At 45.8% G+C, this 14,945-nt stretch overlaps 1 protein-coding gene and 1 long non-coding RNA gene across 4 annotated transcripts in view; one reads left to right on the top strand and one right to left on the bottom strand.

Moving 5' to 3' along the window:
* LOC117875293 overlaps window positions 1-2,572 on the bottom strand; it is a 26,180-nt gene extending 23,608 nt beyond the window's left edge. The window contains exons 1-3 of one of the 3 annotated variants that reach the window (XR_004645246.1): window positions 1,880-2,572; window positions 1,633-1,782; window positions 1,404-1,450 (exon numbers count right to left, since the gene is read on the bottom strand). This is a non-coding gene — a long non-coding RNA (uncharacterized LOC117875293). Of the gene's footprint in view, window positions 1-1,403; window positions 1,783-1,879 lie in introns of all 3 variants that reach the window. The other 2 variants (XR_004645245.1, XR_004645247.1) reach the window with 2 other exon arrangements.
* A 2,332-nt stretch (window positions 2,573-4,904) lies between these two features.
* Window positions 4,905-14,945, top strand: part of YWHAQ (tyrosine 3-monooxygenase/tryptophan 5-monooxygenase activation protein theta) — a 36,521-nt gene continuing 26,480 nt past the window's right edge. Inside the window, exons 1-2 of the mRNA XM_034766487.1 lie at window positions 4,905-5,063; window positions 6,533-6,911. Coding sequence (XP_034622378.1) covers window positions 6,618-6,911 — 294 coding nt within the window. The 5' untranslated portion in view covers window positions 4,905-5,063; window positions 6,533-6,617. The remainder of the gene's footprint in view (window positions 5,064-6,532; window positions 6,912-14,945) is intronic.

Here is a 14,945-nt window from a genome sequence, read left to right as displayed (position 1 = left end):
CTGCCCGAAGCCGGTAGCGCTGGGGCAGCCCGGCTCTTAAACAGAGCCTAAGAGGAGCAGAGCCTCCAGCTGCGGGGGCTCTGCTCCTCTTCGGCTCTGTGTAACTTATACAGTGTAAGTTACGCAGAGCCGCCGGAGCCCCGGAGGGGAAGTGCCCAGCTGGGGGCGCAGGGTCCGGAGGCATAGGGGCTGCCCAAAGCCCGAACACTACCGGCTTCACGGTTTGCTGGGCAGCCTACAGACCCTGCGCCCCCGGGCTGGGCGCTTCCCCTCCCGGGCTCCAGCTGCGCTGGGGAAGCGCCGGCTGGGGGCGCAGGGTCTGGGGGCTGCCCGGGAAACCGTGAAGCTGGTAGCACTGGGGCAGCCCTTTCCCCCTGGCTGGGAGTGGGAGGGAGGAGGGGGCGGAGTTAGGGTGGGGAAGGGGCGGAGTTGGGGCGGGGCTAGGGGTGGGGAAATGGGCAGGGCCAGGGCCCGTGGAGGGTCCTCTTTTTTTATTTATGAGATATGGTAACCCTAGCCCAGAGGAAATCTGCTTGGAGGAGTTATTGTACAAGAAAACGGAAATAGGCCCTACAGTTGCAGAGCACCTCCACTGCCACCCCATCCAACTTCCTTTGGAAGATATATCCCATCTCCTAGAACTGGAAGGGACCTTGAAAGGTCATCGAGTCCAGCCCCCTGCCTTCACTAGCAGGACCAAGTACTGATTTTGCCCCAGATTCCCAAGTGGCCCCCTCAAGGATTGAACTCACAACCCTGGGTTTAGCAGGCCAATGCTCAAACCACTGAGCTATCCCTCCCCCATGTGTAGTGAATGAAGCAGAGAACTTCAGGAAGAGAAAGGAGGGTCTCAAAGTTAAGGCAGTTGAATGCCATCCTGAGAACTACATCTCTGCTTCTGCCAGAGTTCTTATGGGATACTGAGAAATTACACCGTTTTCATTGGTGGCCATTGCGTGTTCTTCATTTTCTGGATGAAAATTTTGAAATAGCTGAGGTCTGATTTGCAGACGTGTTGACCATTCACAACTGCAACTGAGAACAATGGGAGCTCTGCTCTGAACACAAAGTGCTATTTAGTGCTAAGTACTCTGAAAAATCAGGACCTGCGTGTCTCAAGTTGGGTACCCAAAATTGTTAACTTTTTTACTTTTATCTCCATATCTCATTTCCTCATCTGTAAAATGGGGACAAACAATAACAGCTCACGTCACAAGAAGGTTTTGAAGATAAACTCGTTAAAGTTTGTTAAGAACTAAGCTATGACAATGACAGCATCATAGAAAAGCCCATGAGGAAATTAACAATTCTGTATTCAGTGCAGAGTTTGGGAGGCATGCACTAAACAATGCATGGGACCACACACTGAATGATGAGGATGAAAAGAAATACTGAATAGTTACCCATTCTCTGAACACCGTCCTCCCAGTGCACTGACTAGGTCAGGGTCCTGTGGAAAAACAGTATGTGATCATGTAATTAAGAAGTGTATCATAATGCATACACAGAAGAGGACCAAATTAAAGTTGCATGGGCAACCTTAATTTGGGCATTTCCTAACCTTTTTGAGTTGGGCCATTGAATAAAGATAGCTTGGATTAACCCAACTGTCATAATTCAAAATCCACTGACCAGCACTTTGCAGACACCATGATGCAGACATTTGTCTGTCTCCTTCAGAGCCATGATGTAAGAATTCAAAAAGCTTTTGTAGTGCACTTGGTCAGTTTCAGCCCATGACTTCGGTCACTGGTGTTCTAACAGTCTTCACTCTCACTTCATCTGTAAATCAAGGTGATCAGTGAGGACATAGCTGAAGACGAGGGCACTAAGACCACCCCATCAATGGCTGAAAATAGTAGATTAACATAAATCCTACCAAGTCCTGAAGTCTCTTGAATGTGTCATATCTTCCCTTTGGGCCTTCTGGAAGAGTTCCCATTCCATTAACTTCATAGGGTGTATTATCAACCAGTCCCTCGTGGAGAATAGATATGTCCTAAACTCAAACCACAAGAGGTAGGTAATGATTAGTCCATGACATAGATTTAATATCCAAATGCCTAATCTCCAGTCCTAGCCACACAATAAATCAAGAATTTGAGACAATAATTCCTTCATCTCCATGGTATCCATTAAATCCTGAGCTGATATAGAAAACTCATCCTCTGAGATGGATGTTTAAGTTACTGAGCATTGTCATCTTTGACGATTCCAAAACCACTGTGGTAAGAACCTGTATTAGCTCATGCAGGGACTTTGCAATGCAGCAGGATGATTTGCCCATTAGAATAAATCCCAGGACGCACACAAGTATGCATTTAATTCAGCTTTGAGGTAGGAGACCTCCTGCATTTCAGATTGGCTACAAAGAACACATCCACAGTATCTCTTCGTCACTTCCTCTTAGGCTCATGCTGTACCCAATGCTTGTCTAGAATCAACTATGCCAAAACTTGTCCAGCAGGATCATTCAATCAGCATTTAAGAAATGCATGCAAGACTGGTGGGGCAGAGGTCATCTTTAATTAAATCATGGATGGATGACACTTTATTAATCATCAATCTTATATATAACAGCATGTATAAGCATAAGATTGTACCCCCAACCTCTAGATGAACCAATGGAATAGAAACTAAACAATTTCTTGTTTAAACCAGGATTTCTTCCTGCCTTGTCTCCCCAACCCATTACCACAGGGATCAAAGAACCCTAAGCTTTACAATCAAGCCCCTCATTCCAAGCCTTTGTATCCACAGTGCACAGCACAGCTGTTCCACCTTCTTGGACACCCTGAAGGGACATATTCTGACAACCAGCTATGGCAGTTAAGGATCTCCAGGGCTGGCTGCAAAACCCATTTTTATTAATCCCCTATCTTCCAATCAGCAGAGAGAGAAAAAAAATCCATCCCTCCTTCCCTTTTCCTGAGGCTCTTGCCTTTATACTAAAGATTACCAAACATCTTCAAAATGCCATCATTAGGTTAAGAAACAGGGAGGAATTTATCCCAACCCCTTTCCTACCTTTTTTCTGCCTGGCCCCTCCTCTTACCCCAGGAAATTCCTCCTACCCCAGACCAACCCCTCCAAAAGGACATTACTCCCTCCATCATGAGTGTCTAACTGTTAGCAAGAGAGGAGTTCTTGTCTGTATCATCAACCCCATGCTTCTGCCCCTGAGAGGTCAAAGATTGGTGACAAGGCCTAAAATCAAGGAAAACTCAATCCACTATTTTTTATTTGTCCTATTGATCTTTCACCTCCACCTAAGGAAAAAGATAAACTTATCCACTCAAGTCTACACCCCTCTTGAAATACCCCCTCATCAACTATCCCCACAAAATCCACAAGAGAAAATAAAGCCTAAAAACCTTGCTCATTTACTTCTCCTGCTGATCATCATCAAAACCCAGGACAGAAACAGACTATTGTTGAGGTGGAGGAGAAAATAATTTTTGAATTTTTAAAGCTTCTTTCATTCCTTCACATCTCCCATTCATCCCCCCAACACACTCTAACTCCCATCTACCAACCAGCAACACACACTCATTCTGCACACCTCCCAACAGCCATCTATTATTTCCCCAAGCACATTTGCACCAAATCTGTCCAGCATCACCCACCCATTTCCCTCACACTTACCTGTAGAGTAGACCCTATTGTCTAGCAATACCATCCACCACCCCATGCATCCCAGAAGCCACCAATGCCTATAACAGCTCCCAACTACCCCAGAACCCATCTCCAGCAGCTCACTGGCCCTTCAATACCCATTGCCATATCCTCAGTAGCATTCTGAACCCCAGTACCTACTTCCGCAGCACCCTAAACTTCCAACAGCACTGACACTTAACTAGCCTTCACATCCACCTCCCTACCCTCCAGTCATAACTCTCTCAGTACATTCCATCACTTCTACCCACCCACTGCAGCACCTACCCCAGCTCCCCTCAATCCCCGTGCAACACCCACCCCCAGTTCCCCTCTAACAGTGCACCCTCCCCCCTCAGCAACCACCCAGTTCCCCTCTATCAATGTATGCTCCCCCCTCAGCATCCATCCTCCAGCTCTCCCTCTATTAGTGCACACTGCACCCTCAGCACCACCCCCACTTCCCTCTCTATCAGTCCACACTCACCCCTCAGCATCTATCCTCCAGCTCCCTTCTACCAGTGCACGCTCCCCCCTCAACACCCATCTATCAGTGCACACTTCCCTGTGCAACATCCACGCCCAGCTCTGCTCTATCAGCGCTTCCCCTCAGTAGCCCCCCCAGCTCGCCTCTATCAGTGCATGCTCCTCCCTCAGCATCCATCCCCCAGCTCCCTTCTATCAGCGCATGCTTCCCTGTACAACACCCACGCCCTGCTCCCCTCTATCAGTGCGTGCTCCCCCCTCAGCACTCACCCCTAGCTCCCCTCAATCGGTGCACGCTCCCCCTTGTAACACCCACCCTCTATCGGTGCACACTCCTCCTCAGCACCCACCCCCAGCTCCCCTCTATCAGTGCACGCTCCCCCGAGCAACACCCACACCCAGCTTCCCACGCTCCCACCCGCTCTCCGGCCTCCGAGTCTCCCTCTCCCCCTCCCAACCGCAGCAGCACGAGCCGCCCCAGCCGCGCCTCCGCACTGTCTCGTGCCGCGCCCAGACTTGGCTCCCAGTGCCAGGGCAGGGCGTGGAAGGGAGGGGGGTTGTAGCAGTATCACCATGGTGACAGTGACGTCAGCTCACCCTGGATGTAATTGGAGGAAACCCCGTGGCCCCAGCCGCAGCCCACGGGCCAACCGAGCTTGCGCCCTGCCTGTGCCCTCCCCCGCGACGGCGCGCTAAGTCTTGATTGGCTAATAGCACGAGGAGGGTGGGCCCCGGATCGGAGCAGGCGTTCAGATTGGCCGTGTGAGCGCGGGTCTGGCAGCGGGTAGGGTTGCTTGTGCCAACGCCCTTTAGCGCTGGCTCTCGCTTGAGACGGGAGCGGCTCTTTCTCCTCGCCCCAGCCCCGAGCGGAGCGCACCCGATCTAGCGGCGCCAGCCGGCTCGGCCTAGCGGAGCGGACCCAGGTGAGTGGGGGCTGAGGTCGGCCACGGGGATGAGAGGGGTCGCCGCGTCCTCCATTTTGTGAGAGCGGCGCGGAGTCCCCAGCCGCGTCGGGGAGCGGGAGATGCCGCCAGCGCCGCCGCCATTTCACGCCCGGCGGGGCCGCCGGGACACCACGCTTTCCCCTCCGTCCGGGCCCCCCTGGGGGGCAGCTCCTCCTGCCTACCCGGGCTGGGGTCGTGCCCTGCCCCGGAGAGAGCTGCCAAGCCCCGTTCTCCCCGGGAGAGCGCAGGGCCGGGCCCAAGGCGTGGACAGAGTTGCCTTTTCCCCCCGCCCGCTCTGGCCAGAGCCTGCAGACCCCACCCACCCTGCCTGAGCGAGTCCTGTTCGCCGCGCCCCCCCGGGGGATGGGACTCCCCCGTCCCCGCCCTCTCCCGAGGGATAGAGTCTCGGTGTCCCCCCAGGGAGACTCGGCTAGGGGCTTCCCCGCGTGGGACGTGAAGCCGCCTTGCCTCGCGCTGGGGACGCGGATCCGCTTGCCCCAGTGCCGGCGCTTCATCCCCTCTCTTTGCTCTAGGGAAAGGCTCCCCGTGGTCTCCCGGCCTCGTCCCGCGCCCCCTCCTTCGCCAAGGGACAAAGGTTCCCTTATTCTGTCTCCTCATCTCAGGGACCCCCCCCCCATACACACGTGTTTGCCCAATCCGCCCGGAACGGGCGCCCCTCCCGATGCCCCTATTTGCCCTGCGGGAGCACGAATTGCTATCCCTGCCCTCAGATTCTCTCTTTTTGAAGCCATTGTGTTTCCAGACACGCACTAGGTAACCGCCTTCTCCCCGTGTCCTTTGCGCCTGTTTGTCCTCCCGTGTGTGCCCTGGGGCTGGTGGTTCATCTACTGCCCCTCTCTAGTGCTCCCACCTTCAAGACAAACCACTCTGACCCCCACGCCTAGAGGGAAGGGTTTGGGCAAGGCTCCTGGGGATGGCCCCTTTGGGTTAATGACTTCCAGGCGTCTGTTTCTTCCCCTCCCCCCTCTAATATCTTGACTAACCGCAGGCTGCAAGCCCTGCTAGTGCACACGGGTGAGAGGGAGGAAAGTGGAGGTGGAGACAAAAGCCATTCTGAGGAGGCTGGAGTGCCTCTTTCCACCATCTGGTCTCTAGATTGGTCTCCTGTGGGGAGAGATTATGTTATCTTTTTTCCTGTCCTGGTGGTCTGGGTTATTAACCTTTCTTAGAGGCTCTGGAGATGGGTGCACTTCCCCTCTCCTGTAACCAATTCCCTGTGAAATGGGCTGGTTGTATAGGCCTGGGATTCTTCATTCCAGGATAGCTCTTGGGGTGGTGTAGCGGTGGGGACCCCGTGTGGCCTGTGATTCTTGGTTCCTGGGGAGATGGTTGGTTTGGTGTCTTCTCAGTTTTGGGGAGGGGCAAAGTGTGGTGTTTTGCAGCTCTTGGCTCCCAGAGACATGGCTAATCTGTTTCCTCCCTTGCAGGTTTTGAGGTGCCTTTTCCTCTTGACAGTGTGACAGCCCTAGCCTCTCCTTTTGCCTTGCTGTGCTTTCCCCACTGCCAGCCACCATGGAGAAGACCGAGATGATCCAAAAAGCCAAGCTGGCTGAGCAGGCTGAGCGCTATGATGATATGGCCACCTGCATGAAGGCAGTAACCGAACAGGGTGCTGAGTTATCCAACGAGGAGCGCAACCTGCTCTCGGTGGCCTACAAGAACGTAGTGGGGGGGCGGCGCTCTGCCTGGAGGGTCATCTCTAGCATTGAGCAGAAAACAGACACCAACGACAAGAAGATGCAGCTTGTCAAGGACTATCGGGAGAAGGTGGAGTCTGAGCTCAGGTCCATCTGCACCACTGTGCTGGTGAGTTGTGGAACTGGGGATACATCTCGTAACCCTTGACGCACAAGAGATCTGTACGTACCTCTGTGCTTGGGAGTGAGATCGTAGGTTTGGGTGTGGGAGATCTATGTGTGACACTATGTTGGAGTGTGGGGTAAGCCATTGCACCACTCGACTGAAGGACGCAGGGATGTTGTCATGGTGAAGTGTGGAAAAGGAGGATGGGAGGCGGGGGTGAGATCAATATGCAGCACTGTCTTGTAGTTATGGGGGCTATAGGAGGATTTGAGCTCAAGTTCGTCTGCACCATCATGTGAGTATGCTCATCTGTCTGCAGTAATAGGGTTGGAAGGAAAAACAAGAAAGCTTCTTTCTTCCTTTTGTGGTTCTTGATTAATAAAACAGTTGAAAGCATCCAGATTAGACCGAGTGATAACTGAATTATCTGCTTTGATGTGCTCAGTTGGGTGGTGGTCACAAACTTCTGTGTTACTTCAGTCAAGAGGAGACTTATAAGAAGTTGAATAGCTTTAGAGGGGGTCTTGAATAAAATGTATATTTTAATAAAGTCATCTTCAGTGAAGATGTAAATATTAAATCTGTAGAAAATTAGGCTTTGTTTACTTCCAGATGTACTCTTCAGACTGCCTTGTGTGGTAGAGATGCAGTCATGGAATAATGCAAAACTACAAAGATTTAAGCTTGTAAGAGGTACTGCCGATGAATATTAATATTGGAGTACAGAAATGCCCATATATATATTTATTGGGGGACGACGACAGTGTCCATGGCTTCTAGATGTTCGCAATGGTGCAAATATACTGCATTACAGTGGGGGCTCGATCTGTATCAGCAGTGCAGAACATGCAGCACCCTATTCCACATGATCAATGAAAGTTCTGGCTGCAGAAAGCTAGATGTGTAATGCAGTTGGAAACGTAGCAAATAATCTTGAATGCTTTATTACCAATGTGATGATAAAATAACATTTCAAGTGGTATCTAATATTTCAGGCATCTTAGGACAGGAATATTCTCGGCTCTCTATGAGCTAAGATCAAGCGTAGTATCTGTTCTTATCAGTTCTTACGAATAAACAAGTATTTCTAGTTTAGCCAGGAGGTAAACTTGTACTCACTCGGATTAGGAGACTTGTATTTATTGCTGTCTCTTTCAGTAGTAATTGAGAAGCAAAATCAAGCCAAGAATTCTAGCTCATCTGACAAGGGGGAACATCTTCCTGGGTTGTGTGGAAATACGTACACGTTCCAATGTTTGCTGCCACCTAGAATTTTTTTTCTGAATTAAAAATCTGGTCTAACAATTCTAAGCAGTTTTCTTATAAAGATTTATTTGAAACTACTTAGTAAATCAGTCAAGACAATTACTACTTTTTCCTTAATACACTTAAAGGGTATTTCATGTCTTAAAAAAACTTCTACTGTTTCAGGTATGGTTAAAACTTGCTAAAGCTTCATTTTTTTTTTAAATATAGTATGACTCATAAACCACAGGTTTAGACTGATTCTTGTTTCCTGTGACAGAATTCTAATTAGACTTACTGATGTGTTGCCAATATTTTACAATGGGGCTCCTTCAAATCATCTCTCCTCTTCTGTGATCCAGTCTAGCCACCAGTGTGTTGGGATTCATACACCCAATCAACCCTCCGAACTTTGAGACTTTTACCCCCTTGTGCCCTTTACCTCCTGTCAAATTGAATTCTCAAGAGGTTTTGTGATAAACAGTCTCATCCTGTTTTGTTACTTCATCTTAATAGATGCTTCTATAAGTGGTCTAGTGCAGGGGTGGCCAACCTGTGGCTGCAGAGCCACAAGTGGCTCTTCAGAAGTTAATATGCAGCTCCTTGTATAGGCACTGACTCTGGTGCCGGAGCTACAGGCACCAACTTTCCAATGTGCCAGGGGGTGCTCACTGCTCAACACCCTGGCTCTGCCACAGGCCCTGTCCCCACTCCACCGCTTCCTGCCCCCTCCCCTGAACCTGCCATGCCCTCGCTCCCCCCCACCCCCACTCCCCAGAGCCTCCTGCTTGCCTGAAACAGCTGATCAGGCAGTGTGGGGAAGGGGGAGTGCTGATCGATGGGGCTACTGGTGTGTGGGTGGGGGGGGGGAAGCTGACATTACTGTGGCTCTTTGGCAATGTACATTGGTAAATTCTGGCTCCATCTCAGGCTCAGGTTGGCCACCCCTGATCTAGTGGCTCTGGAACTGAATGAGATGTGAGCATTGAGCCCTTTTGGGTCTTGTCTATGCTGAAGTTAACCTAATCAATTGGTCAGTAATTGATGTAGCGGCTCTAGTGCAAATGTGTAATGTTCACAAAGGTGATGTTTGTGTGTATCCCAGTAAACTTGTCCCAATTTCACTGCATGTGCTCCCTCTGCTCTCATCTGGGACCTCATTGGCAACTGCCTGCTTTCATTTGCTCCTAAAGTCTGCAGGAAGTAGTGAAGACAGAAACCTACAAAGCCACATGCTTTTCCTGTTCCCTGGCATCAGCAAAAACAAAGATGCACATCTTCCTGTAGTGGGGGAAAGGGGTTTATTATCAGCTTTCACTGCTAGCTGTGATACTGCTGCTTTCCCTCCCAGCACCATCTGTAGTTGTACCCTATTTTCCTTTCCGTTACCTACTTCATTCTGCTGCTACTCTGTTCCATGAGTCAGCAGCTGAAAGATTGAAACTGCCACTATAAAGAACAAATTTCCCAGTGCTTGCATATGAATTAGAGAAGGAACAAAGCGTGCTTTGGTGAGCCCCCTTCAGCACATCATAGCTTTTAATCAAATTTCAAAATAACTTGAAGTTATTCCTGGTTTCCAGGAACATTAAGTTCCTACTCTGGTAAGCTACCTCTCGGAGGTTATCACGTTAGTACAAAACTTCTCTGTAGTCTAGTCTGTGGTAAATGCAATAACTGCTTGCAAACGATATGGAAGGGTTCCTTGTCAGTCACTAAACTGTTGCAATCTAAAAAGGGTGGATATTTTGGGTGCAGTAGGTGGCTGCTATTACTCAGTTATGTTACTAACAAAAAAAGCTTTGTCACTGTCTATACAGCTCAGCTTTCAGAAATTCATACATGCTGTTCTAGAAATCTGCATTTATAAATAATCTTAGCAGTATTTCGCATGCTGCAGTAGAACCTCAGTTACGAACACCAGAGTTATGAACTGACCGGTCAACCGCACACCTCATTTGGAATTGGAAGTATGCAATCAGACAGCTGCAATGACACCCCCCCCCCCCCCAAAAAGGCAAAAACAACATAGTGCTATGTTAGCCATAAACTACTTTAAAAAAAAGTTTAAAAAAAAAATTGACAAGGTAAGGAAACTGTTTCTGTGCTTATTTAATTTAATTTAAGATGGTTAAAAGCAGCATTTTTCTTCTGCATAGTAAAGTTTCAAAGCTGTATTAAGTCATTGTTCAGTTGTAGACATCTGAAAGAACAACAACATTTTGTTCAGAGTAACAAACAACCTCCATTCCTGAGGTGTTCATAACTGGGAGGTTCTACTGTGGTTAAATAACTAAAATGCTGTAACATAGTCTGACGTTCCTTTTTTCCCTAAAGAGTGCTCCAGCTCTACTAGTTTAATAATAAGAATAGTAAAGGAAATTTTTTTTATCTCCACTGAAATGCTTCTACTGCAGGCCATTTAAAATTCTTTATTTCATTTTGACTTTACCTGCTCTCTTGCAAGCCATTCACATTCAGCTCTCATCAGTGGACACAGAGCTGGTCACAACTGTGTTAAGATGTTGTTGGTGCTAATTGTGTTCCAAAAGCAGAAGATGGAACTTAAAACAAGATAATCTTGATGAAGTTTCACAGGTGACGAGGGATTTAATCCTTCAGGCAAGAGAATGGTCATTGAAACAAAAGCATGGCCCAGTTACCATATGGACTTGGCAGAAAACTTGCAGTTTGAACGTCATTTGTTGCCCATAAGCTGAGAAATTTTCAGTAAAGCTGGTTGAATTGCTTGACTGTTCTACTGGATACTGTTGAATGACTAAAACTGTAGAATTTTCAAAAGTGCTTAAGTGATTTAGGAGCACAATTACCAAGTCACTGGAATGCTTTTGAAGATCCCACAATTCCCCAGACTTGGAGGCCATGGAATTTAATTTCTGTATAACTGATTCTAAAATTCTTTAATTATAAAGATAAAAGTAGGAGTTATTGATTGTTTACTTTATGAGTATGGTTAAATGTAGTGTTAAACTTGCATGGCATGCTCAAAACTCTAGCACATGAACATTGCTACGTTTTGCAATCATCCAGTGCATCTTAATGGCTACAGCTTTCAGGTTTTTAAAAAATGGAATACTTCCAAATGCACCATACTATGGAAAGCTGTGGTGCACCCTTTCTTTGAGAAGCAATTAAAGTGTGGTGTAGCAGAGTATAAACAGTACAGTGGTGTCTGAGAACCTTTTGAATGCTACTGATACCAGTATTGATTCCTAGCTTTGCTGCCTTTTGTGTGGCGGGGAGAAGGAAACGGAGATTTTTCACAATATGGTAGGCTTCTGATATATCTTGTACCAACTTCAAGGTCCTTAGTACTTCACCCTTCAAGGGACATGACATATTTCTCACAAGTTCACTGTTTAATTTGTGTACTTTCTGTATTACATAACACTTTGTATATCCGTTTCTATATCCCCAGTTTGTTGGGGCTTTTCATACAACAGGGAAGAGATTTTTAAATTGAAAATAAACTGGTATGGTAATGTGGGGACAGTACTGACACTAAATCTTAATTTAAAAATGGCAAACTTTCAAGATGCTGATGTTGCTTGCTTCATGCTTTTTGTATTTTTAAAAAAAAAAAACCCTCAAATTGTAGCTGCTTTGTGTCAATCATGCGGGTCAGGTACTTAATCAAGAAACAGCATAAAAAAACTGTCATCCCACCTCTCAAAGCTTGTTGTTTGATGGTTGACAAGACTTTTTATTACCAGACTAACATGATGGCTACTCGTTTTTAAAAATGCATCAGGAAACAGTCATTTGATCAGGGTTCTGAGGAAAGCCATGAGAATGAAGAAAGGATTAGGGAAACATGCCTTATGTGACATAGAAAGAGCTCCTTTTTAGCTTAAAGAGAAGGTTAAGGGATTACTTGATCAGATTCTGTAAGTACATATCGAGCTTATTCCCCATATAATGTTCGCTTCAATCTAGTATACAGAGTTTTAGCATGATCCAATGGCTGGAAATTGAAGCTAGACAAATTCAAACTGGAAATGAGGCATACATTTTTAACAGTGTGTGATTTAACTATTGGAACAAGTTACCAAGGTTTGTGGTGGATTCTTCATCACTGGCAGATTTTTAAATAGACGGTGGATGATTTTCTAAAAGATACTCTAGTTCATAAGACATTATTATGGGGAAATTCTATGGCTTGTGTTAAACAGGAGGGCAGACTAGATCAGTCCTGGGCAACCCGCAGGCCGCACATGGCCCGTGAGGATAATCTGATGGCGGGCCACCAGACAAGTTGTTTACATTTGCACGGCCGCCCACAGCTCCCAGTGGCTGCGGTTTGCTGTTCCCAGCCAATGGGAGCTGCAGGAAGCAACGACCAGCACGTCCCTGTGGCTCCCATTGGCCGAGAACAGCAAAACATAGCCACTGGGAGATGAGGGCGGCTCTGCAAATGTAAACAACCTGTCTGGCAGCCCGCCAGCAGATTACCCTGACAGGCTGCAGGTTGCCTGTACTGGACTAGATCACAGTGTAGTCCAGGGGTCGGCAACCTTTCAGAAGTGGTGTGCAGAGTCTTCATTTATTCACTCTAATTTAATGTTTCGCGTGCCAGTAATACATTTTAATGTTTTTTAGACGGTCTCTTTCTATAAGTCTAGAATATATAACTAAACTATTTGTTGTATGTAAAGTAAATAAGGTTTTTAAAATGTTTAAGAAGCTTCATTTAAAATTAAAATAAAATGCAGAGCCCCCCAGACCGGTGGCCAGGACCCGGGTAGTGAGTGTGCCGCCTTCGGCATGCATGCCATAGGTTGCCTACCCCGGTGTAGTCCCTTTTGGCCTTGGAATCTATTTAATCTAGAAAGGTTATTGGTAACCTCACTTGAGTTGCTAACCGTATATGCACTGTGGCTGTGTTTTTTATTTTAGGGCAATTTTATTTCACATTGAATAAAATGGCATACACTACCAACTTTAGGGTTGGGTCTATAGAACTACACTTTCTCCTGATGAGAGAATGCAGGGACATAATTGAACACTAATATCAAATGACAACTTTAATAGTTGAAAGAAACTGTGTGCATTAGGACATCTTGCATTTCCCTAAGCTGCCCAAAACATCATTAGCAAAGGCTAATGTAATCAGGAGTGTGAAGAAGCATGTTTGCAGCCTCTGCCAAGTGTACTTTACGTAGGCATTGGAACTTGTTCACTCGATTTTTTTGTGTGTGTGTGTGTGTGTGAGAACTTTTCTAGTGGATACAAAACTGAACTGGTGGTTGCAGTGCCGATTAGCTCTTTAAATTGTTTCTCTATATTTTCCATTCTTTACATGGCTGGGTTTTTGTAACTGTACACTTCAGAAGTCAGATATGAGAATGGGTTATTGCAATAACCTATATCTTTTATATTAGAAGCACTGAGGTTTTTGAATATACTTACATTTTCAAACTAATGTAATTAGCACTGTTTAATAAAACTTGAGATGATTGCTCTTTCAGATCCTGAGACATCTGCTGGAGCAGTTACATGGTTATCACAGACCCAGAATAGGCTTTCAACCTAAATCTCTTGGGGTGTGTGAGTGGGGTTTTTTTTTTGTTTGTTTGTTTGTTTTTTTTAACTTCATCATAATCTAAGGCCCAGTTTACAAATTGGCATTTTTTTATCTGAATTCTGCTGGAGAGACCCTTGGCTTTTACAGTGGCTTCAGAAATAAACTAAGGCTTCCGTTACTCATTTCACTAATTCAGCAATCAGTGTTCCATGTTTGATATTAACCTTATTTTATGTTGCCCCCAGATCTTCAGTGAACTGTAAAATTTTTGTATTGAAATGCATACAGTTGTAAATGTAATCCATAGGGTTTGGTGGCTGAATAGAAGTCAGTATGGTCTATTGACAGCTGGGATGTTGTCAAAAGCAGTTTGGTTGGAAAGAATAATCACGTTAGCTGATGGTTGCCACTAATTTAATTTTGTTTCAGTAATGTTGATACTGAGTTTGAGTTAATTGCCCCAAAAACAACTGGGGCATACCTGAGGCAACCACTGCATGAGTTTACCCTTTGTTCACGATTTGAACCGTGAAGAGTAGAAACACAATTATGATAATCCAATATTTTAGATTCTATAATGCGATTTTATAGATGAAGAATCATGGCGTGCACATAACTCAGTTTCCTATCCTCTGCTTTCAGTGAGAGGTTACTATTTTGGAAAGTAGTATGAATGGGATAGAAAGGATAGGCAATGCATCTTTAATATACATATGCATTTGTACAGTAGAAATCATAAAACTTCATCTTGTAAGGAAATCTTTCCTACTTCAGATTGTACGTATAGGTTTCTTACAGGGTGGATTGATTTAAATCTATACACTTGTGTTTTGAACTTGAACTTATTAAAGAGAGGCTGATTCTCATGGGTAACCATTAAAACATGTCACTCTGCAATTAAATTTGGTGCTTCTCTTTGCTAACCAGGAGTATACACTATATGTATTCCCATTTATTTAAGAAAGTATATAGCATAACATTTTAACTAGGTTAATTTTTGGCTTGCAATTTGTGTCAATCTCTATTTGGATGGAAATTCAAAATCAATTAGAAATGCACAAAAACAGCGTTTTTATTATTTATTTAATAAAACTACCTTTAATGGATACACAATCTTTCCAATGTGTCTTGCATTTAAAACTTTTTTATTAAACAAAGGCAGTATTATCTGTAATTATTTAATTGAACTGATTGTATCTGATCACTATGTCCTTCAAGACTTTAGAACTAGTAGATCTCATCCCCTC

This window comes from Trachemys scripta, chromosome 3 (genome assembly GCF_013100865.1).
Source record: "Trachemys scripta elegans isolate TJP31775 chromosome 3, CAS_Tse_1.0, whole genome shotgun sequence".
NCBI classification, from domain to species: domain Eukaryota; kingdom Metazoa; phylum Chordata; order Testudines; family Emydidae; genus Trachemys; species Trachemys scripta.
This window is presented reverse-complemented; position numbering and strand designations above follow the sequence as displayed.